Source organism: Melospiza georgiana, chromosome 6, assembly GCF_028018845.1.
Source record: "Melospiza georgiana isolate bMelGeo1 chromosome 6, bMelGeo1.pri, whole genome shotgun sequence".
Taxonomy (NCBI): Eukaryota; Metazoa; Chordata; class Aves; order Passeriformes; family Passerellidae; genus Melospiza; species Melospiza georgiana.
This window is the reverse complement of record NC_080435.1, coordinates 2,113,996-2,139,464: the sequence shown is the minus strand read 5'-3', so window position 1 is coordinate 2,139,464 and position 25,469 is coordinate 2,113,996. Positions and strand designations below refer to the sequence as shown.

The 25,469-nt window shown below is 45.0% G+C and overlaps 1 protein-coding gene across 2 annotated transcripts in view; it reads right to left on the bottom strand.

Moving 5' to 3' along the window:
- The window catches only part of GALNT16 (polypeptide N-acetylgalactosaminyltransferase 16), a 75,425-nt gene that overhangs the window by 2,973 nt on the left and 46,983 nt on the right, over positions 1-25,469 (bottom strand). For both annotated transcript variants that reach the window (XM_058026349.1, XM_058026350.1), the window contains exons 4-15: positions 24,884-24,951; positions 22,394-22,459; positions 21,288-21,409; positions 19,157-19,244; positions 18,098-18,182; positions 16,965-17,068; positions 13,377-13,503; positions 12,363-12,455; positions 10,191-10,274; positions 9,049-9,190; positions 7,677-7,793; positions 523-662 (exon numbers count right to left, since the gene is read on the bottom strand). In XM_058026349.1, coding sequence (XP_057882332.1) covers positions 525-662; positions 7,677-7,793; positions 9,049-9,190; positions 10,191-10,274; positions 12,363-12,455; positions 13,377-13,503; positions 16,965-17,068; positions 18,098-18,182; positions 19,157-19,244; positions 21,288-21,409; positions 22,394-22,459; positions 24,884-24,951 — 1,234 coding nt within the window. In that variant the 3' untranslated portion in view covers positions 523-524. The remainder of the gene's footprint in view (positions 1-522; positions 663-7,676; positions 7,794-9,048; positions 9,191-10,190; positions 10,275-12,362; positions 12,456-13,376; positions 13,504-16,964; positions 17,069-18,097; positions 18,183-19,156; positions 19,245-21,287; positions 21,410-22,393; positions 22,460-24,883; positions 24,952-25,469) is intronic.

Below are 25,469 nucleotides of genomic sequence, written 5' to 3'. Positions count from 1 at the left end.
TCAGCAGAGGAAGGAAATGGGCCTACCAAAAAGAGGTGACAAACCTGCCCCCAGGATCTGCTAGCTCCTTCCCAGCCTCTCCACTGATCATGATGACTCTTCTGGACAGTCCTCACTGAGAGACATATAGGTGCATGACGTTAGAGCAAAAAGCCAGGGAAGCCAAAGAGCTACCAGTGTTTGTACAAGCATAGCCTAAGCTGCTGGACTGAAGGTTGTGGACTCTGGATGCAGAGAAAGGAAAGGATGGGGAGAGCTGCAAGTATTGGGCTGGGTCCTCCTCCATCTCTAGGTGCAGCTGTGCACAGGCATCAGCTACAAAGGAGAACTTAAGACAATAGATGGGAAGATTTTGACAACTGTCCTGATTCCTCTCACCCCCAGCTTCTTCTCTGAAAAGCTCAAAACCATCAAGTGCTCAGCTGAAGTGGTGACATTTAAGGTCAGACATACAAAACCATTCCTGCCTCCCTCTGCTCCCAAAGTCTCATGCACAAAGAAACAAGGAGATCTCTGTGCTACCATCATGTTGCTTGCAGCAGCTCCCACTGTTGGCCAGGTACACCTGCTTGGCAGGGGCTGGTCACCACTCTTCCAGTCTGGTTTTCCAGGCAGAGACCGCTGACAAAGTGTTGAATGAAACTGCCTTTCATCTTCCACTTCTGTGAGAAGACAGAAAAAACAGGATGTTACTTCCATTCCCCTACAGAACCGTGACTTCAAGTTGAGGGTAATCCCAAGTCAATTCCAACAGCTGGGGAAAATGAAAATCTGGGCACAGGGCAGCATCTCTAAATCACTGGGCTCCTGTACTAACAACAGCTGCAGTTAGGTAGGGTCAGGGTTTAGCTGAGTCACAGGGCTGGATGCTCAGAAGCATCTAGAAAGCAACTAACAGTAGTGGTCATAGCACCAAGCTTGGGCTGAATTCAAGAGGCACCTGGACAATGCTCCCAGGCACATGTTGGGGTGTCCTGTGATGGGCCAGGAACTGAACTCAGTGATCCAGATGGGTCTCTTCCAACCCATTGTATTCTATGATTGCATGATGCTTTCAACACAAAAATCAGCAAGCAATGGCATTTTTAAAGCACATTATAGTCACAATTTCTGGGTCATTCTCTGTCCTGGACACCAAGATACCCACCAAAACTTGAAACCCTCCTATGGTTGCTTCCCATTCCAGGGAAGCAAAGCACTGACATGCCTCCCAACAGTGAAAGCAACCTGTCCATGTAAAGCAAGAATCACACTTCCTAATGTTTGACTGGATCTCTCTCTTATCCATTGTTCCCGCATCTGTTCTTTCATCAAATTCAAAAGGTCCCATATACAACCCTTTCCTGAAGGTCCACTTTGGTTGTTCTACTGACCAGGAAACAAAAACAAGTCCTAACCTTGAATTTAAAATTCTGCTGGGAAAGGGCTGTACCTTCTATTCCTGCTGGAAAAAAACCCCAAACCTGGGAACACTGTGAATGATAATGAAAAGTAGAAATGAGCCTGTGGATTTGGGATCTCCCAGATGAGGCAATATAATTCATCTCCAGTGGGGCACAGCTGAGCTCAACAGGTTGAGAAGACTGAGGGGTCCAGGCTCCAGGGATTTTCCCTTTATTCTTTTCAGTCACACAGATGACCCAGCTAGAATTGTGGTCTGGGTGCTCAGTCAGTAAAGAGCTCAGGAATATTATGAGGATGTTTTGGCTAACTCATGAGACTGATGAAGAAAAAGAAACAGTTTGACAATACTGATGGACTTCAAGAATACTGCAGAAAAGATATGCAATGGAATTTTAGAATTCCCTGCAATATCTGGACAATGTCAAAACCTACAAACATTTTAATTCTTGGGTAGCATAGCAAAAGGACTGCCACATGCTGTGTGGTTTCAGATATTCAGTTATGTTCACATATTGCTGGCAGCTGTTATGTGTCTTGGAGGGCAGGGCAGTTGCAAAGCCCAGATTACTCTGTTGCTCCTGTATCACGTATTTCATCGAGTCTAAACACCAGAGGCAGCATCAATTTGCAGTATTGTCAGCCCTGTCTGACAGGACAACACTAAAGGAGAGCTGTTTGTGCAGCAGGAAGAAGCTGATTTTAACGGAGAAGGGGGCAGAGGAATGCAGTGATGATGGACAGGAAGATACAATGCAGTCTTTGCACTACAATGCCCTCACCAGCTGCTGCAACTCACTGCCTACACAGGTCCCAGAGCCATCTGGCTCCCATCTGGCAGGAGCCTCCCTATGAAGAGCTGAGGAAGAGTTAATATCAGGCAGCAGCAGCTGTAATGATGGAGTGCAAAGGAGGGGGTCTCTCCATCAGCAAGCTGTGCTCTGTGCCTGGCTGGTGCCATTGCTGCACAACAGCCTCCCCAGCAGTGTCAGTGCCACAGACACCCCACTCAAGAGCCTCTTGACCTTCTCCAAAGCACACCTGCTTCCCTGCCCTCCACTTTCCCACCACCTCTGTATTTGTGAATCCTCACTCTCCATGTTCCACTGTGCATGTGTGAGAGGAAGCTGCCAGCTGCCTTTCCCACACACCCCACAGCTCACCAAAGACCCTGCTGCAAAAGAATATGCTGAGATTTGAGATGGAGGACAAGGCCAATGAGCAAGAGGCACTGGTTTTCTTCTTTCTTAGCACCACTGGAGGCTTGCTCAAGTTACTCCTTCAGAGGAGAGCCCTGCTCCTGTTGCAGCCATCCCTGCAGAGCAGGTACCCACTGTGACAGGGAGAGTCTGCAGCAACAGGCCCAGCAGGACAGCAGCAAACACTCCCCAGAGCACATCTACTGCTGCTAACAAAATCAATCAGCTTCTCAGTGAGCCACACCACTGGAAAGCCCACCCCAGATCCTTTTGTTCAAAGTAAAGTGGGGTGGGATGGGGAAGGGAAGGAGGAGAGATGGCGAGAGTTGAAGGTGAGGCTCATCTGGGCTGTGGGGAGGTGCCATGTATGCAGCTGTCATAAAGCACACCCACAGTAAAAGCCAAAGTAGGGCTCCACATCTCAAATACACGGGTTACCTTCAGAAGGACAAATTTTACCTATTCTGATCAGATCCTCTGCTTTTCTGCCCTTCATGAGATACCAGAGCAACTCCCCTGACTTCACCTGAACCTTTCACAAGGCCTGACTGCAGACCACAGGACTACCAAAGACAGCCCAGCATCCTCCCCTGCAGGGACACAGGATATCTCAGAGCTCCCAGGAGGGTGGGCAGTGGCAATGGATGAGAACAGAAGCCAGGACACTCATCTCCCACTGTCAGCCACCTCAGAAAGGAGCCATTTAGTCCAAACCAGTTACCCGGTGACAGAGTTATGGAGGGGTCCCATAGGTACAAGCCCCTTCTGGGAGGGCCCAGCTTTCTCACAGACCACAAGGGAAGCTTAGACTGGTAAGTTTTAGATGACAGCAGTAATGACCACCTTTAGCAAAAAAAAAAAAAAAAAAACCAACCAAAAAAACCCAAAAAACCAGAGTAGACACCTCCTGCATACAGGGAGTAGTCTCTTCTCCTACACCCAGACATTATGACTGTACGTGGAAGGAAAGCTTTTGGAAGATACAGGCATTGCACAATCTGAGAAATTTTGGCTTGAAAATCTTCTGTGGCCTCCCTTTCTTGTACAATGGAGATAGTACAGTTTACTGGTCAGAGTAGGTTTGGAGTGAAGATGGAGGAAGAAAAAAAAGAAACCATTTTTTCTTTGAAATATTGTGTTTTGATCTTCTTCCCCAGTGTCAGCTCAAAATTCCCCCCAGTATCTCTCTCTCCATCTTTTTTATCTATCATTTCAAATTGGTTTTAGGTGGCTGGATAGAAGCATTCCACATGCAATAAGAGAAAAGTCAGAAATAGCCAGTCATCTTCTATCCAATATATACAAGAGCTGAAATTGTTTACACTAGTCTAATTTTTCAGGGTAATCAAGAGTTTTCTTTTAACCCCCAGTAATCCAGGTAGTGCAGGGTTTCTCTCAAAATCCCAACTGTGAAACAATGGAATTGACCAAGTTCAGGAGGCACAGCTGAGAAAGGCAAATTTTGTTCATGAGGACTGAGATGCTTCAAACAGAAATGTATGGAGAGCTGATAACTGGACTAGCCAAGGATGCTGTAAGTTGTAATTGAGTGTATTTGCAGAGCCATGGGCAGCCTGAAGCTGGTCTTGAACACTAAATTTTAAATACACAAGCAGAGACAGAAGATGGAAAAGTTCACATCAGCATCCAGCAAGTACTGTCTTCCTTTGAGCACTTAAATTTGTAAAACTAAATCACAACTAAGAGAAACTCTTGTCTCCTGAAAACTACTTTCAAGGCATGGCACATTGCCTATATTGTTTTACCTGCTTCTTGTCATGAAGGTGCTGAGTCAGACAGGCTTTCTCTGCTTTTCTTTTTGGATACTCTATATAAAGTTGCATTCATCTTCAGGTAATACTCACTGAGAAGTGGGAAAAATTTCCCAATGGCATACAAAGCGACACAGGATTTCAAATAGTGTTTGTCTCACAAGAACACTTAGTGTCCTCATTTTCAGGCTGAGGTCATATTCCTTCAGAACATTTTAATGAAATATAGCTGTTTAATAGGATTTCTCAGCATTTCTTGTTCTGTTGAGAAATATTGTGCCAATGTTTCTCATTTTCATTCTCTTGTTTTAGGGTCTGACTCTCACTTTGCCTTCTATTTGTCCTCGCTATAACACAAATTAAAACACCACTCCTACTGTCAGTCAGAGCCAAAAACAAAGCTGAAGGCAATAATTTATTGTGCACTCAACTAAAAATGCTATTCTCCAAATAACATTATGGATAACATCCATCTGCTTTGAAACCTAGTTCTGATTATGCAGAATAGCTTTTGGCTGGTCTTCTGCCAGCTGTTGCTGTTGAATTATCAACAGGATCATGTTGCCAAATACATTTCATTTCTGGTTTCTTTCAACCCAAGGGAGTCTGAGAGAACCAAAAATCATCTGAAGTGTGACTATTGTCTCATGTCCTCCTGCTTAAAAAATTCTAGACTTATTTTGAGATAATAGTCTAAACACAAATCACAATACTCCAAAGCCTCTGCTAGAGTATTACCTATATGCCAAATGGACTGGTTTGAGCACTCAAAATTAACAAAAAATTATCTGTCTTTGGGACATGCTTAATGCAGAACAGCTGTGTAGCATGGGCACAGCTTCAGCATGTTTGAAAGCAGAAACCAACTTTAGGAGTTCTGTGATGCTGTCATAATGATCTAACCAATCTACTCCTGGGACATTAAAAACCAAAGCTACCACATATACCATCTTTTGTCAGAAATTTTGCTTTTTCATGACTCAGACACAGACATGAAATCTACATCCAGAAAAATCCAAACATCTTTCACCACAGATCTCTGATGACAGTGACAGGAAAGATGTTCAAAGCCGGACTTCCGTTACTTAGGATGCTGCATGTGTGATGTGTGTGATGCAAGGTGCTCACCCTCCTCCACTCAGACCACATCACACACTCAGGGCTCTTACTTGTCATTTCCAGCTCTGCAGAGGAGCTCAGCTGCCCTCCCTCCACCCTCCATTCAGCTCCTCTGACTTTCTGAGAAGCCCACTTGAACTGAGAAGTGGGCACACTCATGCACAGTTTGGAAGCACTGCTCTCCCCCAGCACTTGCCCTTGGGGCTGTGAGTATCCATGGGGAGACAAGGCAAGCTGTAGGGCAGCTGAGGGAATTTGCTCCTTCCAGCTTTGCTCTTTCTTGGAAATCAACCTCTCAAATATCAGGAGGAGAGAGAAAGGAATAGTTTACAAAATGACTGACTTCTAGCTAATTAAAATCCAATGTCAGTGTTAACAACAATTACTGTTGTGTTTATGAAAGAAAAGAACCATAACAACATTCCCTAGGAACACAACAAACTTGAGCATTGCAAGTAAAATTGGCTTTATAAGCAGAAATTTGAAATGGGAGTTTGGGACTACAAAAACGACCCAAATGTTTAAGAACATTTAAACTCAAATTACATTAAAAATTCAAATGCACCTCTCCCACTTCACTCCACCTTATCCATTCAGCTGCAAGGCAGTTAGAATGGCAGCTGTAATTCAAATCAGTCTCTAATTATTTGAAATGCTTAAACAAAATCCTTGCTTAGAGTCAGTTGGTTAAATCATCTGCTAGGTCGAGTCCTTGGTGTAAGTGCAGTTTGCTCACATAAGGTAATGGAAAACAACAGCTCACACTCTTAAGTGTGTGTATGTCTTTATAATGAGCCTATAAATAATCAACACATCAAGACTCAATAAATCCTATTCCAGCAGCAGAATAAGCCTGCTTGTGTTACTGTGAATTAATCTCTCTTCTGGCTTCTGATGCAGCCTGTCTCCACCCTCCTTGAGGGACCCTTGTCCTTCCATGACAGAGGAAGCAGGGAAAGACAGCTGATTTTGGCAGCTGCTGAAGTCCTCTCTGCTGCCAGGGAAGAAAATACTGTGAAGCACATAAGGAGAAACTAAGTGACCTAATTACACAGCAATGGGATGAGTGATTGCCAACAAGAAAAAGGAGCAGGCAAGCACAGCCCACCTGGGATACCCTTGCAGATTAGTCCAAACTCAGAGTTTTCCCAGTGTATTCATGGTGACAACTCTTCAAGGCATTTCTGCATTAACCAACCCTCCACAGGTCTACACAGGTTTTCCATAAACGGGCAGGACTGAATTTCAGTGCTTTCTTTCAGGAAAAACTAATTTCAAGGATTCATATAGTATTAGAAAGTACTGAAAAAATAAAATGCTGATGAGAACTTGTCAAAGCTGAGCTGTCTTCTACATTTGGGCTATCACAACAACAGACATGTCAGAAAGCCGAGTCAGCACAGCCTTAGATGACAGAAAACTTGTTCTCTCTTGCTGTAGAGGGAACTAGGAATGAAACAAGTCCAATCTGCTGTCTGCCAGGGTTGTGTTGCTCCCTTTTGTGCTTTGCTCAGTTCTGATAAAAAGACACATCACATCTCTGCTGAGGGCACCCCAGCCATTGCAGAGGCCATCCCTTAGCTAGTGTTGAAGGCAAAAGGACTGATTTGTCCTGACAGATCAGGGATGCACATCTTGGAAACAGCATAAGTCAAAGAGCTGCATTTTGTTAGGAACATTGCTGCTGTGTATTTTTCCTCTAGGGAGCAGTTCAGGTGGAACATGCAGTGCTTTATGTCAGACAGTATCTCTTAAATGAGTTACATGCACTCAGTTTTAAAGGTCTGCTCACATGTCCAAAGACAGCACAAAGAATACAGGTATCTCACTTCAAATTAAATAAACAAACGATAGCACATACCACCCTTCCCTTAGGTATCCCAAAGCAGTTGCCACACCTACCTCTCTTTGGTGCTATGCTTCATCCATGCACCCATCTGGCTGCACATAAACTCACCCAAGAAGCAAAGCTGGGGTGCTGCTGAGCTGGAGCCAGCCCTGCTGCCAAGGGCCCAGGCAGAGCAGCCACCCACACGCTGCACCTCCTGCTTGCTCACACACTCTGTCATGCATCCCAGCTTACCAAACACACCAGAGAGGGAGATGCAGAAGATGGGAAGGACTTTAATGTGCTTTGGTAGTGCTGGGTTTGCCCCTGCTGAGAGAGAGGTGCACAGTTACCCACCTGTCTGCCATCTTTTTGACTGCAAGCTTCCAGTGTGACTTGAGAGCCAGTAGAGAAGGAGGCAATGGAAAGACACTTGTCCTGCTGTCTAATTAAAGAGTCACTGAATATCCACTCCTTTGGAATAAGAAAAAATAAGGTTCCATTAGGATCCCAACAGTGGGAGGGAGATCTTTTTCTATCAGATACTTTAAAAACATCCATCTTTTGTTCTCTTCCTACAAAAGGCTCCCTGGGAAGCACCTACCACAGCAGATGTCACTTGATGATCAGAAGTTGATGCTCAGGCTTGGTGCATCATCACCTGCAAAGCCTGCAGCTGGCTCCCCTCACTATCTGAGGTGTCTAACCCATGATCCCATGCAACTCTCTGCTCTGCAGCTCTACAGATGCAGGCCTACAAAGCAAGGAGCCCTGACATACATGATGTGCAACTGCTTCTGCATGTTTTACACACCAGATATGTTCTCTAACAGGTATCTGAGACCTATAAATTGTTAAGCAAAGCAAAACACATGCAAGCATATCCATATATCGCCAGCATGCATAAGGGACATGTTGATTAATGTTTTCCTTCCTCTGACTAGATGAATACCTGATCCAATCAAATGTTACTACTATACTTTCCCCAAGGAAGAGATACAAAATGCAGTAGGTTTCAAAGATTTCAGATGGTAATGACACAGACCAATGAGTCAGGTTAAATGGCACACTGAATATTGGCTGCAAACTAGTTTCCAATTGTTAACAGATGTGCATATGTGATAACAGATGCGAAAATGTATTTTCTGGCATAAAATACCCTACTGTGACCCTTAACTTTCTCAAGCTGCTTCCAGTCACCAACAGAGAGTCTGAGTGCAGATCTTCAGCTTGTATATACCATCACAGCTCCACTGCAGTTAGGAGAACTGCAACACATTACTGCCACTGGGGTCAGCTATTTAAACTCTATTTGTGCTTTATACTGGAACACATCTGCAATACAGCACAATTCAAGTCATCTGCAGCTACAACTGAGCTGGCAGAGCAAGGAATGTTTCTAATCCCAAAAAATCTCATACCCACATGCCAGGGTAGCAGCCACACACAGCCCCAAAATGATTCTCAATGAGTCTGCCACTCCCTGAGCATCTGAGCACCTGTTGTCCCTGAGAGATGAAAACCTTCACATTCTATGCCTGACTGCTGAGTCTGTTGAGCCAACAGAGCTCTGAGAGATGGGCTTCTTTTTCTGCTTACTACTGAAATGATTACAGGGTCAAATTCCTCCTTGCTTCACCTCCATATCAACCCACCAAGACCAGAGATGCCTCTTCATTCAGGTAATTAAAAGGGAAGGAGCAAACCAGCAAACTGAAGCCTGCCTTACCTGAGAGACAGGTGGATTGTTCACAGACCCTTTACAGTTTCCCATGCCAGCCAACACAGTCCCTGTGGTATCCTGTGCCTGAGACTCCAGACAGTTTCTTCCTTGTCTAATTATTCCTGGAATCAACTCTTTTTCAGGAATCCTTGAAATAAAATGACAGTTGCATAGTACTTCATACTAGAAATTACCAAATTACTTCCACATTTATAAGGGCTTAATTGGCCTCTGACTGAACACACTTCCCTATATTTGACAGAAAATGAACAATATCATGCTGTCCACTGGAAATATCTGGAGGAGGCAAAAATCAAGGGAGAACTTGGTCAGAGGACTAGTACTTTTGTTTCAGAAGGCATACCAAGCTCTTTAGGGGTACCCTAAGCAGTTTCATGTTATGATTCTGAAATTCTGAAAGAGGCTGTTTCCAGCAAAAAGCCATATCCACACTGATTTGCTCTGCTTCTTCCTGCCCCCTTTTCAGTCTTCTCCCCAGCTAACACATATTCTTGCCTCATTGGTAGGAATGCAGGAAAGATCTGTCAAGGCCAGACTGCAGCTGGATGCTTCAGCCTCCACTCACAGCCACAGACTGAGGTGTAAAGCTGCGCTGCCCTTCCTGAGCTATACACATGTGTGCTGGTTTGCACACGCCAACAACACAGCTCTACCCAGGCTGCCTCCCAGCTGGGCAAGGGCACAACACTTCTGTGTCCTGACCCAGGGCAGGGGAAGCCACAGGAAGAGCTGGTTCTGGCATTCCTTAGAGCCTTCTCTGCACTAAGACTGTCCAGCTCTACATGGCTCAACTCCCTCCAGACAGAGAATCCACTGGGCAGAGACCAAGTCTAAACTGGGAGGGATGTAGTGGACTGGCTCTTGTCTCCACCCTACATTCTGAAACCGCCACTGTTGCACATTTCCAAGGGACAGCTGTGTGGGGCAGAACAGAAGGCAGACCTTTCGCAGAGCTGGGACAATACAAGCCAGGAAAACACAGGAGGTTTCTCACAAAAAAGAAGAACAGAGAAAACCTTTTCCAAGCATAAGTCTCTCTTTTGCCCACTGCTGTCAAGGCTCATGTTTCCATTGTGACCCACTTCCCAAATCCCTCAGAGATTTCTACAAGCAAAGAACTGACTCACTTGAGCTCAGGGTAGACGTTCTCCAGATACCACTGGAAGGATTTACAGTTCAGTTTGTGTCGCAACTCCACTCGGTCTGCAACGCTGGAAACACAGGCAGTTTGCTGAGCATAAGGCAGTGAACAGGAGGGAGGGGAACAATGAACACTGGCCAGGAGGTTTGAGGGAAATTACATTACTTTTTTGCCATTACTCATTCTCCCACATAACTGTTGCTGGGTTCAGAGCACTGGCAGTGACCTGAGGTGAAGATGAGGAGAGAGGCAAGTGGCAGGGAATAGAAATGGAAAGCAAACACCTTCAGAGAGCTGTTCTTGCACTTCCTTTGTCTCAGGGCAATGGCAGGGCTCAGGTCCTACCTCGTTAAATAATACATTGCAGTAAAACTGCTGTAAGATCAGGCAAGTGTTTGTGCCTCTGGGTGCCCCTGTTGTTGTGCCTCAGGCAAACCATGAAACCTGCACAACAATCAGCTGCTGAAAAGGCCCAGAAAGTGTTTGTGCTCAGGTACATTCAGATGATTCATCTGTGTGTGCTAAAACATGTCTCTAGCTCATGGCAGCAGGCCTAAGCTGAGGTTGGAGAACTGAGACTTGAAGAACTTATTTATTTGTTCTTAAGCAGTCTGGGGAGAGGGTGGGAGTAAAAAGGGACATTAACTCAACATCTCAGTAGCTGTCTGCTGTGGCAGTCCTGCTGATTTGTCTGGCTTTAGCTGGCTGAAGAAGAGGATTTCCCTCCAGCAGTCCTACTGAGCAGTGAAACCAGAAACTCTTGTCTTTAAGCTCTAACACTACATTTGTGTGTTGGGAAGGAATTTCAGTGATATCCGTGTACCTCTCCATCCTCAGCCCACAGAGGCCACTGTACATATACATGAGGTCATATACCTCAGGGGAACGTTCTGAGATTTTATATCCACACTGGAATCGAGGGGAAGGAGGGTCCATTTTAGGGCAAATTGTCAGTGATGGTGTCAAAGGTATTTGCACACTAAAATCTAAACTTAATGCAGGTTCACAGAGCTGTTACTACAGGAAATTACCTGAAGTCTTATGCTCTGCTCCAGCTTTTATTCAGCCAATGCTGCCAGTAAAGTCACTAGGAAGTCTGTGCAAACAAGAACTGCAGATTTTGCCACTAAAACACATGAGCAATAGATCCACACACAATATGCAATAGTCTGTTTCCTTCACAAGCAGCAGGGTTACTTGCTATGTGGTCCCAGTCCAGCTGCTGCAGTCAGCTCAAGGACTGATAAATTAGGTAGGCAAAGCTATTTTTATGAAGATATGTAATGCATCATGATTATAAAGCAAAGTGCACAGGAATAAAAGTGACCTGGTTGTCATAAATAAGTAGGAGATGCATCATTATCCTGTGGAAACACATTTGAGATACAACTACATTTGCCAAGTCCCTACACTGATACAACAATAGCCTTTTGTTCACTGGCAGATAAAACCCACAGAAATGCAGCACTCCTGGGATTTTTACATTTATTTGGGAGTCATTGGGAGTTTGAGAGCACAGACAGCAAGCTCTCCTCTCATCCTAGGTTTGGTGTCCATCACTGATTTCTGGGTCACAGAGAACTGTTAAGCTGATAACAATGAATCCCATGTGGCCTGAAAACAGCTTTAGCAAAGGTGCTGTAGGAAGCACAATTCTGCAGATTGTGTTTCTAGATCTTACCATCAGCCATGCTCTCTCCTGCTCTACAAACCAGGCAAACTGCCCTCCATCCATCAGGAAAGTGGGGAGTGCACCAAGTGCAACATGCCCCATGTGCCAGCCAGCCATGCTTGCCCTGGGAATCTCCATCTGCACAGGAACTTAAGCTCAAGATACAGCTCACATTTCTACAACAGCTGGATGCTGTGATAGAAAAATATTCCTGTCTAGCCACTTCAAATGTCTGGTCTTTTAATTTCATTACAGATCCCTTTGGCCTTCTGCTAACAAATGATTTATGCAGTGTTACTGAGGAAAAGATTAAGTGAATTAGTAGCAAACCTCGTTAGCCAGACACTCAAGCTACAACCTCCTTGGCAAGGCAGGCATTCAGAGCACCTCTCTTTCTCACACTTAGCCCCAGAGAAGACCTAAAAAGTACTTCTTGCTACCAAGGGGTTTACCAGAGCCCTCGTACCAAGGTGTGGGGCAGCTTACCTTCCAAAGGCCTTGCCGATGGCCGAGGGCCGGGCCTCGTAGTAGTACTGCTTGTACTCATCCATCCACACCTCCGCTGTGCGCTTGGTGTTCCTGCACCAAGGGGGAACAGATGCTGTGCTGAGGGAAGCTCTGCTGCAGAACCTGCCCTCCCTGCCCTCCCAGGAGCAGGCCCTGCATGGGCAGACCCCCTGTACCTCAGCAGGTAGTGGGGGACAGTCCCAAACACAAAACCAAGTAGGCAGAATGGGTGGGTAGAGATTGATTGTGTTAAGTCTACGAAGCCATGCAAGAACACTTCAGAAATTAAACATTTATTAGCCATAGTTTACCATTACTTTTTTGCATGTACTTCCTCTGCAGAGACACCAGGCCTGATTGTCACCAACACACTCATTTACAGTATCTCTTTACCCAGATTAGAATAACATTTTGGGATACTGTTTGGAAAGCAGCTCTGTCTAACCTCTAACCTCCTGTCCAAATCAGGCTAGCTTCATATTTGGTCATGTTGTTCAGGGTCTTGACTGGTTGAGTTTTGAGATGCCCAATGATGGAGATTTCACCATCTCCCTGGGGCCCTGAAGCAGCACTTGACCACTTTCATTGTCAAGCCCTTTATCTCTTCCCAGCTGTGCTGCAGTAGAAGCTGTCCTCAGGGTGTATCTTAGAGCATGTACAGCTCAGAGACAACAGAGATGTCCAAGGGCTGCTGATACCTCCACACATGTCACAGGGCAGCATCTGTGAATGGCCAGGGTGTCTCTCTGGCATACTGCTCCCCATGCCCCTCACCAGAGACTGAGAAGGAATGAGAAACACTAATACCAACAGCAGAAAAGGGAACAGGTTTTGTTCACAGAAAACAGCAACTCATCCCTCCCTTGAGAACAGATGCTCAGCCACAAGCTGTTCTCCATTACCAGGGAAAAGCACACCAGAGAATTCAGACTTATTTAGACATGTCCAAGACAAAGGTGGCCTGGCTGCTCCCGGGAAGTACCCAACACCTACTTGATGTAAGTCAGCGCGTTGCCCTCAGGGAAGTCATAGGGATGGCGCTTCCTGAACACGTGTCCCACTCGACTGCAGGGAACAATCTCCAGGCTGCCACCACACATCCACACTCGGAAAGAGAGCTCTGGAAGAGACCCCAAGAGTCATACAGCTGCAACAGTCCTGAGAAGGGCACTTTTCTTGCCCTTCTGCTCTAGGTGTATTGCCTGCATCAGTAAAATCAGGGAAAGCACTGTCACGGTGAGAGCAGAGAAACTGTCCTCCCTTGGTTAAAATGGAGGCAACTATTGCAGCTCAGGGACTTCCAAGCCTTCTCCAGTCCTGCTCCTCTGTGGTCTCACTTCAGTGAGACACCTTTGCATTTGACCAGGTCTTCAAGGCTGCTCAGGATGGCATCTGGCAACAGACTGAGACCAATCCTACACACAGCCCCTGTTTCAGACTTTGTTACTGTCATCCCTGCACACAGATAGAATTAGAAAGGAAGAACTTACTGTGTAAAGCAAATCATGTGAGGAAGAAAGGGAGTTTAGAAGATCAGGGAAAAGAACAGAACAAGAGGGTACAGGGAGTCAATGTCTAGAGCTAAGTCCTCTCCCTCACACCTGTATGTTATCCACCCTGCAATAGCTCCTTCTTCTCATTTTGGTTGGCTCTATTACTAATGAACTAGAGCAACTGACTGTGTTGTAGTTGCCTCTGCTGGGGGAACTGCTCAGAGCAGATACCAGTCTCATACAGCATGACTACGAAAATACAGAGAGAATCCTGCTACTTGAAGAAATCCACCCTATCCTGAAACTAGATTCAACACTTTGCTAAAAGATTAGAAGAGCATGGAGCTTTGATATGCAGGCACTTATTTGCATCACAGAAGGTATGTGACCTTGCTCAAGCTTTTGGGTCTGTCCTCACTGTTTTAATCACTGCCACACCACTGGGGTTTTCCACTTTCAATTCATGTGGTGATGAAAAGAGAATGAAGAAGGAAAATGAAAATTAGCTGGGTGGTTTGGTTGTCTTTACCAAGGGGCTTCATATTGTATAGACTGATTACTTCAAAAACTTGACTCAGCACGGATCCCCCTCCAGTAATGCCCGATTTATGCAGCTCTGATGCTTAGAAATGAAAAAGAAATTATGTATCCAGATCTAATGGATGTTTGAAACTATGTATACACACTAACATCTTCCCAACCTTCATCTTTCTCCATAGCTTTCCTCCCTGCATACTGAGAGGTAGTTCAAACAGGGAGTTGCAGGGTGAGGGGAGATGGTGCATCTAATGCAGCTTCTCAGTAAAAGACCTCATTTGGTTAGAATGCATTTTGTAGCTCTTACTTGCACTTTTCTGACTCTTATCCAGAGGTAATTATTTTCAGATTCTTTTTAACAGGGAGTTCCAGATTTGAAGAGAGGAAGGGTTTTAAGAATGAACAAATAAAAAAAACCACCCAAGACATAAGTTTCTGTGTGGTGATGTGTCCAGCTGACATCTGCTCTCCTGGAATGAGCTTCTGACTCACTCTGGCCTACAACAAAACCAGAACTCTCACTCTGGTATGTGTAACTTGAAAGTGATGTCCATTTCCAAAGAGGATTTCTCACACCATCTTAGACAGAACCACTCTCTCGTCTACAAACGAGGACATAAGTCAAACAGTCCCTTCCCACCCAAAATTGTAGTATTTAGTATAAATAATGTTTCAGAACATTATCAATATTTTTCCTTGATCAGAAAACCCAGTTTTCAATTAAGTACGGTAAACTGTTTTTTAAGAGGTTAAATTAACCATTCTGAATTCTTCAAGGAAAATTAATAGATTTTGTTGTCAAATCCAGGTTGGTTTCTATCCCTCTGCTTTCAGCAGCAACAGACTTGATGGAGGTTGAGGGAAAAGTGACAGAAGACATTGAATTCACAGAAAAACCTCCTAACAAGGCAAAACTGACAAGCTGAGTCACATATAGCCTGGCCCAGTGACTGCCAGGCTTTACAAGAGCTATTTCAAGGAGAATGAAGCAAATTCTGTGGAGTGATTCTGTGGTTTTGATCACCTCTATATAGAAGAATGGCTGTGAGCACGCAAATAATTTACTGCTGCTTATGGCAGAGAGCTCAACTTAGCATCACGCTACTGACATATGGACCAAACTACAACACTGGACTCCCAGGTGGGCAGAAGAATATTAAGAAATATTCCTTCTCCATCTTCGGGGTTTACAGCTTCTACACAGTCCCAGCTCAGAGGCTGGCAGCATGGCCAAGTGGCTGGCTTTGCAGCTGGAGCAGGGCTAGTGATGGCAAGGAGCTGAGCTTGACCCCGCTCCTGAGGGACATAAGGGAGGGATCTTCATGCCTGGGTTAAGGCTTCCTGTGACTTCTGCCACAGTGCTCAGCTGATGCTACCAGGACTGCTGAGATTCTTATGCAAGCACCATTACATATCTCTTTTTAATATAATGAATACCATAAAACTGAATCAAGATTTGGGAAAGCAGAACACTTATTATTAGGCCTTTTTTTTTTTTTTTAAGGTGGTACCTTGAGAGTGTATTATCAGCCCAAGATATTATTTAATGGTTTTAGAAAGCATCTCAGAAAGAGGCAGCTCTCCCAGCTGTGTTCAGAGAAACAAAGGTTTCCTCTTCCTGACTGTTTCATTTTTTCTAATTGGTTCTCCAGGTGCTAGGAAACACCATACAAATCCTTCTTTGAGAGGTTTTATTTACATATCTGTGACATTTATGGAATCTATACAGATTTTTTTATTTTTTGCAGTGTAAGCTACAGAGAAATCTACTGAAGTTGGTTACAAAAAGCAAGGCTTTTTTCTTCTCAGCTCCATCTGCACCATTTCTAAATTAATGCCCTAAATACTTGAGGTATCCATGAAACTCTCTTTAACACTCATCTTGCTTTTGTCATTAACACCTGGTGACATTGCAGCATCCCTTCACACGGGGCCAAGAGAGATGCCTGGCGTATCTGTGCCACTATTAAGTGCAAGGAGATGGGTTTAAGCACCATACTCCAAAACAGCATGTGAGTGGACAGACTACACCGAATTCCTCAGATGTTTGTGATGCCCTAGTCTGCTTCTAAATGTTTTCATTCTGAGTCTATTTGTAACCAAACTCCACTTACAAAGAGGCTTGTTAAATTAGGAAAAATATCTCTCTGAGCTGAGAGAGCAATTCAGATTTATCTGCAAGAGAGAAACAGGTATAAGAAGAGGCTGCAGGAGTGGCAACACAGAATGTCATGAGAAGAACTGGAGGAATAGTCTCCAAAAACAAGCAACAATTTAAACATCAGGAGGCTCCTCTTTCTTTCTTGTACTGTGGAAGCTCCTCTATAATAGCACACATGCCTTTAGGAGAGTGTAGCCCTGACCACACACACTTTATGCTGACAGTGATTCAGATCTGACCCCCTTGGGGATTACCTGACCATGTCCCTAACCTTACACTGACGTGCTGATCAGATCTCTCACAAAAAAAAAAAAAAGCTCTGGTAAGCAATGAAGACTGGGAAGCAGTTCTGCATTAGTGTGTCATTTCCTTGAAACATCCTAAACTTACCAAAATTTTCTCCTCCCCAGATGTCCATTTGAGTATCATATTTTCCCAGGTGGTTAAACCAGGACTTGTCAATCACAAAGATGCCTCCTGCTATGACAGGGGTTCTGGAGGAGAAAGCAGAAATCCAGAAAAAATAATCATGCATATATGTAGCACCACAAACCTAATTTTAAAGGGCAGACAATTTGTCCTGGCACCACTAATCATACCTCATTTAAAAGAGAAAAACTGTAGAGCTGAAATGTGAGCCTGCTGCAGGTTTCTGAGATACCTCTCACTAGATCATCCTCATGGCTTTGTTACTTGGTCTTGCCAGCACTACAAGAGTAATGCAGTGTATTTTGCATTTATACAAATATGCACAGTGTGAAGGAATGATGGGCACTGTTTGATGACTGTGCTCACCAATTAGACGTGGTGTGACAGGCTGCTGCATGTACTGCTCTGCTGTTAGCAAGCTGGTTGCCTCTGGAGTGTAAAACAGAGGCTCACAAATTACACAGCGGAATTAAATGATACTTTTAAATTACAAACAGGGAGCTGTCTGCCTATAAAGACAAGCACCATAACTCTTCATATCAGGATTTGCTACATTCTACATGTCTCAGAGCCATGAACCCTGCAGTGAGGCTGGCAACAACCGCTCCAGCCAACAGAACCTCTTTTGTCTGTGCACATGCAGATTTAGTAGTGGGAGTAATTCTATGCCCACATTACTAGGTAAGACTCAGTTTTCTCATCTGCTTTACCCATGCAGGATGACTGCTTATCTGCTTCATTCTTTAAGTTTTCATCTGAAAGATGGAGGCAATTAAAACACCCAAAACGATTTCTGAGACATTCAGACTGTTGAGTTAGGGAGCACACAAGAACAAAGAAGAGGTGGCTTGTAGAGGTGGTGTGCATGACAGTAAATAATCACTATTCTTACCAAATTCAGAGAGCAGTACTCTCACATTTAGGGTATAGACCTCAATGTATTCAGAAAATAACAGGAAGAGTTTGTCATCATCAACATCACCAACACTGTGGCATTTTGTCCTCAGCAAGGCAGTCCCTGTACTCTCCTTGCCACACTGGTGAAGGCTTAGTAAAGGTATTTGGACAAGTGTACCCCACGTGTCAGAGTGTACCTTATAGACTGAGTTGGGTCTGTTCTGGACATCTTCTGCTCTATAGGAATCTGTTCCCACTTAAAGTGAAGGCTCCAGTCAAACCCTGAAAAGGAAAAAGACAAGCCAAATTGGTTTTCTTATTGCAAAAACAGTACTAATAGCTTTCAGTGATAGCCTGCACTGTTATATCACAGGCTGTCCCTATGTTCCTTCCCTGACCTCCCTCACAGTCTTCCCAAAATGGGAATAGCCTATCCTAATGTAGACCTCTCCAGCTTCTGTCTTGGCACCATCATTCCTTAGCACTATAGATCTCTCCTCAACTTCACTCCACACCTTCAGCAGAGTGTTGTCAGGCTGAGATGCAATTCTATTCTAGCCAGTGTGTTTTACCAACGACAAACCCTGTCTGCCAGAGTTATGAGGCTTTAATAAAGGACTTTGTAGGATGTGATATATTCTGGGAACAAATGCCTGCAGATCACTGTACCCACCATGTCTTTCAAGACTACCATGTACTTACAGATGGCCTATGGTGGATAGTACAGCACAGCACAGTCACTAACTTTATACCATTGTTAAGGGTAGCCAAAGAACAGCTAGCCTTCGGCTGGCAAGCAGTGCAGAAGTGAGCCCCAGCCATAAAAGATGTAGAAGGGCACCAGGCAGTGTGGTGAACACAGGAACAGCTGCAAGGGGCTCAGCAGTGAGGGGAGAGGCATAAATGTTTTCCAGGAGATGCCACGAGATAGCCTGGCAGATCAAAGCAGCAACTGGAAGCACCTGTCAGACTCCAGGGTCCATGCAACATAGTGAGGACACAGTGAGATATTTCATCAATTAACTAAGTCCTGAAATTGCTAAGTGTTATGACAGTGATTCAAGGTCAAGAGGAAAATACTATGAGTTTTGTTCTAACTCTTGAAAAGATCTGACTTTGCAAGTTGCAGAGAACAAGGGAGAGATAACCCATCAGAAAGATCATCACTATTTTCATGGAAAGCTGAAGAGAACACAACTTATTTATCATGCACCATCCCTCAGGTCAAACTTACATAAGCCATTCATTATACCCACCTCCCCTCAAATCTGCTGATGCTGCCAGGTAGGCAAAATTATCCAGGCTGATAACATCAATGATTGGACTCACCACTCGGGTATAATCCTGAGGGAGAGAGAGAAAGGAGGGGGAATAAAGGGGTCAGGCCTTCTTCAATGTCAAGGAAAGCTGCCAGAGATCAGGAAACACAAAGTTGCACATGTAAATCTTTGTCTGGTTTCTCCAATATGGTTCTGGCAGCTGTGCAAGGGATCTGTGGCCACTAAATCCAAACATGGAGATGGTGGGTACCAGCCAGCTGCACTCCATGGATGTGGGGACTGGAGTCAGACTCCAACACCTAGGGATGCTGCTAAGAAACAGCTCTTTATTTCCTGTGCAAGTCACGGGGCACCAATCACTGTCCCAAGGGTTTTGTGCTCGCTTCTGATATCTATTGAAGCCATCCAAATTAGTTCATTATCATCAGCCATCCAAATTAGTTCATTATCATCAGCCTAGAAATTATCAAACTCCTAATAATGCATTTAGTTAATAATACATTTACCTAGGAAGTACTAGGAATCAAGGCCCCACATTTAAGATTCATAGTGCAAACTTTATAATACATATGACACATTGTATGCATTATAATATCAAGATATTGTGAGTACTTTATTGCCATTAAGGCATATAGACATTTACATTTTTCTTTTGAAATCCTTTTAGTTCATAGAAGTCAAACAATTTTTCAACATCATGAGACAGAGCATTAAAGACAGTGTTGTGACAGCTGCCATGTAAGATGAAACTGAGCTAGAAATGCCAGAAAGAGCACCTTGTTATTGGGCAGCTGCCAGCATCCATGCCCTTCCTATCAAACCTTCATTTTGTGCCTTGCAATAGTTCCTCACGATGTACCACACTCGGCTAGCATGGGACATCCTTGGTAAGAGGATTCATGCTTTTCCCCCTCTGAGCTGTGATGGTGGCCCAGCCAGATGTGTCTGCCCAGCTTGAGAATCCAGCACCCACCTGGCAGCCTGGTGTGCCAGCCACTACTCCAACCAATCAGTGCCAGGACTGGCTAGGGCAAGACTGAAATCTATAACAGGATCTACATCAGAAATGTAGAAAGTAGGTCAGAAATAGGTTGATTTGAAATCACTAAAAAATTTGTATACTAGAGTTAGCAGACAGGCTTTTGCATTTTAGATCCTTCTCTAAAGAAATGAATGAGATTCTTTCTGCTTAGGAACCCCTGTGCTGGTGCTGCAGCTTGACTTAAAGACCAATAAGTAAAGTAAACATTTATGAGCTTTATTGAACAAGTATAAAAAGCAGAAGCTTTTAATTCATTAATTCTGAAGTTTCATCTTCTTCTGCTCTCTCATATTAAGCTAATCAGACATGCTTACAAAGCATCATTAAAGCCACCATCCCTTCTCCTAAGGCCCATTACTTCATGGGATCCTCCTTTCAGAGGGGAACAATCACAGCCACGTGCAAGCAGGACTTCTCCCATCACCCCTCCTCTGCCTTTTCTTACAGCAGAGCTGTATGATCTCTCCCTCCACTCTGCAGCGCAGTCAGGGTGACAGCTGCTAATATTTCTGCCTCATTTTCATTCTTCCAGCCTTCCATCAATCCTTTGCCAAGTGAACCATCAAAGGGAACATCCCTGCAGTCACAAGCAGCTTCTCTGTGACAGGAAGCTGCCTGCATGCAGGTGATGTATGGTGGCAGCTCAGTGGGAACATTAATAGAAGGAAAAATTTGGCAGTGACAAGGCAAAGGGGAGGGTCCAGCAGCAGGGGAGATGGAAACTATGGAAAAATTGCACCATGTGTGCTGCCTAAGGGGATGTCCTACATACAGGTGAACATGTCAAGGAAGCACAATGCCTGCAAGGGACAAGAAGTACAGGTTGGTGGTTCCAGCATTCAGCATTGCATCCCATCACTCTGGACCTCCTGCCTTGTCACAGTGGCTGAACAGAATCCCATCAGGGATCTCTCACCCACCTAGCTCAGGCTGCACCTTCCTCTGCAACAGCCTGCCTGAGGAGTACCTGGCTCTCACCAGTTCTGCTGACGCATGTGAGGGCAGAGGATCCAACAGCACAGGCCAGGCAGCTCCACCCATCCCAGAGCAGGACATGGGGCTCACCTCCTTCACTCTCTGAAGCATTGGCTGCAGCCACTCACTGTTGACCTCACAGTGACTGTCCAAGAAGGTGAGGATGTCAGCAGCCGCCACTTCAGCTCCTCGCACCCGAGAGCGAATCAGCCCTACGAAGGGAAAAGGACAGCAAAGGAGCAGGAAGCTTAGGAAAGGAAACATTTGAGCCTCCTTCAGAAAACATACTTTGTGAGGCCATACCCTGGGCACAGTCAGATGAGCCCTCCCAGCACACAATGAATGACCTCTCCTGTCACTTCTGCCCATGACACAGAACTTCCACCTGGCTCCTTGCCCTTCCCTTCCAGCCCTGCCCACAGACACCTGGCTGCTGCCTGCTCACTCACTCTCCCATTGAGCACCCTGCTGCCTACATCACCAATTCCCCATGGCCAAATTCTTCTCTCTGCTTTCTGGCTTCCTTACTGCTTATTTGCTTTATTCCCATTTGTCCCTTATTCTGCCCTGCAGAGAGATCAGCCTGGCTCTCGGATGACTCTTTACTTTCCTACAGACCATCCGACTATGTGGGATGCTCTTTGTGAACTAAACAGTGATTTTTGTCTCTACTTCTAGATCCTAGCTCCAAACCTGCTGTGCATTGACAGCTTTAGAAATAAGCCAGCACATGTGGGTCAAACTAAAGAGCAGCTGGGAAAGTCATTTATGCATGTAGCAGATAGATGAGAAAAAACTTTCCTTAATTGTATCTCTTTATGATAGATACGTGATTGTTTTTCCTTCTCCCATGTCTCCTACACAGCTTGTTATCTTGACTTGAAGGTGCAAGAGTTAGCTTGTGTTTAAAAGGACGAGACTTACATCTGGATCTTTATTCATAAAGATCTTAAAATATGGTCTTTGTTCCAGCCAAGGCCTCAGGACACCTCTTCTCATTATTTAAGTATTACATGAGACCCCTGAAGCCTGAGAGTTGATAAGCTGCATTCTCCCTCCACAGAACTTCCAAATGCTTAAAATTAAAAAATAAACTCTAACTGTAAGAAACAACAGCTGTAAACAGCTGGGAGGCAACCAGGGTCATGTGGAAAAACAGGCAAGATCTTTGTACTTAGAAAGCTTCCCACGCTCACCTTCTCGATGGGTGTTTCGTAGACACTTGACCTTTGGGATCTTGGTAAGGAGCTGGCAATCCTCAGCTTGGGGAGGGCAAAAAAGACATTTAGTATACATGCATGAATTATTTGGCTTCAACAGAGAGCCCCAGCTAACTGTCCTCTTGCTTCTTCGTGGGAGGGGAAATTCTGCTTTCACTTAACATCACAGTAGTCGGTGTGATGGCCTCAATCCTGTTGTCTATAGAGCACACAGAAGAGCACTCCCTGCTGGCTGTCCTCCTCAGCAGTTGAGCCTGTGTTTCCCAATCCTCTGAGCAGCCAGGCCTCCATCTCCCCTGCTCAGCACTTCCCAAGGACAATGGGGCATGTGCTGGCAGCATGGCACTGGGCACTAATAAAAAGGAGGGAACACAGGGAAGTGGGACTGCAAATCACAAAAGTGCCAAGGAAAGGAGAGTTCTGTAACATAAAGTGATCTTATCTGCTCTCTTTTCCTTCAGTGGCTCATCTGGGCATCTCCTGCCATTTGTTCTCAGGGCAGTTTCCATTTGATTTATTTAATAAAGGCCACTGGGATGCAGCTTGCTTCCTTGGAGACACCAGCACATTGACACATGGATGCCTGACCAAGGACTTTGCTGGCAGCTTGCTACAAACTCCAGGCATCCCTCATTTCCATTACCTAGGGAAGATGAGGGAGAGGAACAGTTACCTGCTCCAGCCAGACACCAAGAAGCACTGACTCTTTAATTCTCTGTCATCCTCTCTATTCCTGCCCCAGCAGATGTCATAGGAACAGCAATTTCTAACTTGCTCTTTTTTCTTGCTCCATCAAATTCACCCCAATTTCCATGTTTACTCCAATTCCTTTACATGTCTCATGCCCCCTCTTTCCTGCTGTCATCTTCCCACAGACTGAGCACTCTGGGGACAATGCAAAGGCCCTTAGCCAAAGTGCACCTCTTAGCACGTTCCTGTACAAGCATCTCCATTCTCAAGGATCTGTGCAATCTGAAATACTGCTCTTACATTGGCACTTTGGCAGATGCTGCTTCATCCAAGGGAAGTGGCAGGTGCTCTGAATTACAGAGCATCAAGATTTTCCTGGAACTCTGCTACAAGGGAAGGCAGTGCTCTTATCTTGGCCAAGTCACAAGTTCAGGTATGAGAATCCTTACTCAGTCGTTCACTCTGCAGGAGTGGAGCACATGGCTCTGCCTGTAGATACTTGCCAGAGATGACAAACTCTCAGTACATTAGGAGAAACTGAGGCAGGTATTAAAGCAAAGTGTCAGACCTCAAACATGTGCTGAAGTGCCTCCATGAACGTGTCTCAGGGATGTGGCTGTATCCATAAATATCCAGCTCCCAGTGAAAAAATAAGAGCTGTGACAGGATGGAGCCTTTTAAAAATCCTTCTATTTTCTGAGGAGCCTAAATGGGAGTTTATGGTTGAGCCCTGTGCAGAAAAGGTACCAGAAATCCATCACTGTTTATCTGGAACACTTTTCCCCTTAAGAACTGAATTTTTAGGTGCAGAATGTGGAACACTTAGGATTCTTGGAAGTGCTCAGAAACACTGAAATTAAACAGCTGAGCACAGCTTGGTACTTATTCAAAACATACTGTAAGGCCCTCAGAAACTCAAATCCCTCATCTCAGCATCCACCTTTAAAATGGTTTTTTGTGGCCAAAGCTACATAAGCATTGCAAAAATCAAAATAGCATTGCTTCCTTACCTCAGCAGGCCAAGGTGGGCATTCACAGCTATCTGTAAAGTGTTTTGAAGGAGTAATTATTGACCACTATAAATGGTACATAACTAGATAATCCTTGAATCCAGAACACATAATGGGGGAAGCAGGAAGCCTTCTCTGCCCACCACCTCACAACTACTACACAAAAGCCAGGAGCAAGGGCAGCTGTACAGAGGGAAAGACTCCAGAGCCTCCAGTCTGCAGCTCTGGTGGAACTGATGCAGTAGACACTCCATCCCTGTACCAAGCTGCAGAACAAAGTATGGCGCTGTCCAAAGCAGTAACTCTGCCACAGCTTCCCACAGGGACACCTGGGGTCCCAGGCACATGGAGACAGACAGCCTCAGCCTGCCAGCAGGACCCCAGGCAGCAATTTTCTGTATGCTCCACTGCATCCTCTTCTTGCCTCTTGGTCTGCAAGTACCTGCTCTGCTCACATACAGCATTGCTACATGGATATCTGTGCTAAATGGCTCACCAAACGGTGCATAATGAAACCTGACAGAGATCTCTGGCAACCTAGCAAAAACTGCCACACTGACAGAAATGGAAGACCCAATGGAAAGAAAAAGAGAGGAAGAAGTTCTGGCCTCTGCCATGCAGGGACATTAAACACACACTTTCTTTTCTTTTTCTCCTGCATACAGACATGAGGGAATCTGTGAGGAAGGGGGACTCAAGAGAGCAAACAAAAAATGGAAAAACAGAAAGAAAGAAATAAATGTCAAGGAAATAGGTGCAGACTTACGATCTGAGCTGAAGTCATCTACCAAAATGATCTCCTGGATGAGACTGGGAGGGCTGCGGTTCAGAACACTGCAGGGACCCAGGAAAGAAAAAGCCACTTTGTGAGCTGCCATAACAATGACAATGTTAGGACTGATAGAAACCTGCTGTGCTATGCAATACAGCAGCAATGCTGCACTCCAGTAAAGTGGAAGCAGTGACCTTGCCGTGGTAACAGTGTTCATTGGCAGGACCAAAATACAAGTGAGAACATCCCAGAGAGCTGTGGCACTCAGCCAGACCTTACAAGGACCCACAGCCAGGAGCTGACTGTGAGACTTGCCTGGGGCAGCTAGCAAATGATGCCGCAGCATGCTCTGCCCCTAAGCAGAGGTGAAATGGAGAGAACCACCTGCCCCAAGGCAGCCCAATGGCCATTCCCACCTGCCAGCCTCTGGGTGAAAGTCATTGCTGCTGGAGGGCATAAAGAGCTGCCACTTTTCCAGCAAGGAGCTCTACCTCAATGCAACAGGTGCTACCTGCTCAGCTTTCTCACCAATTCCCTTCTTTGGAAGGAAGCACTGTCAATATTTTGGATTTGGATTTTT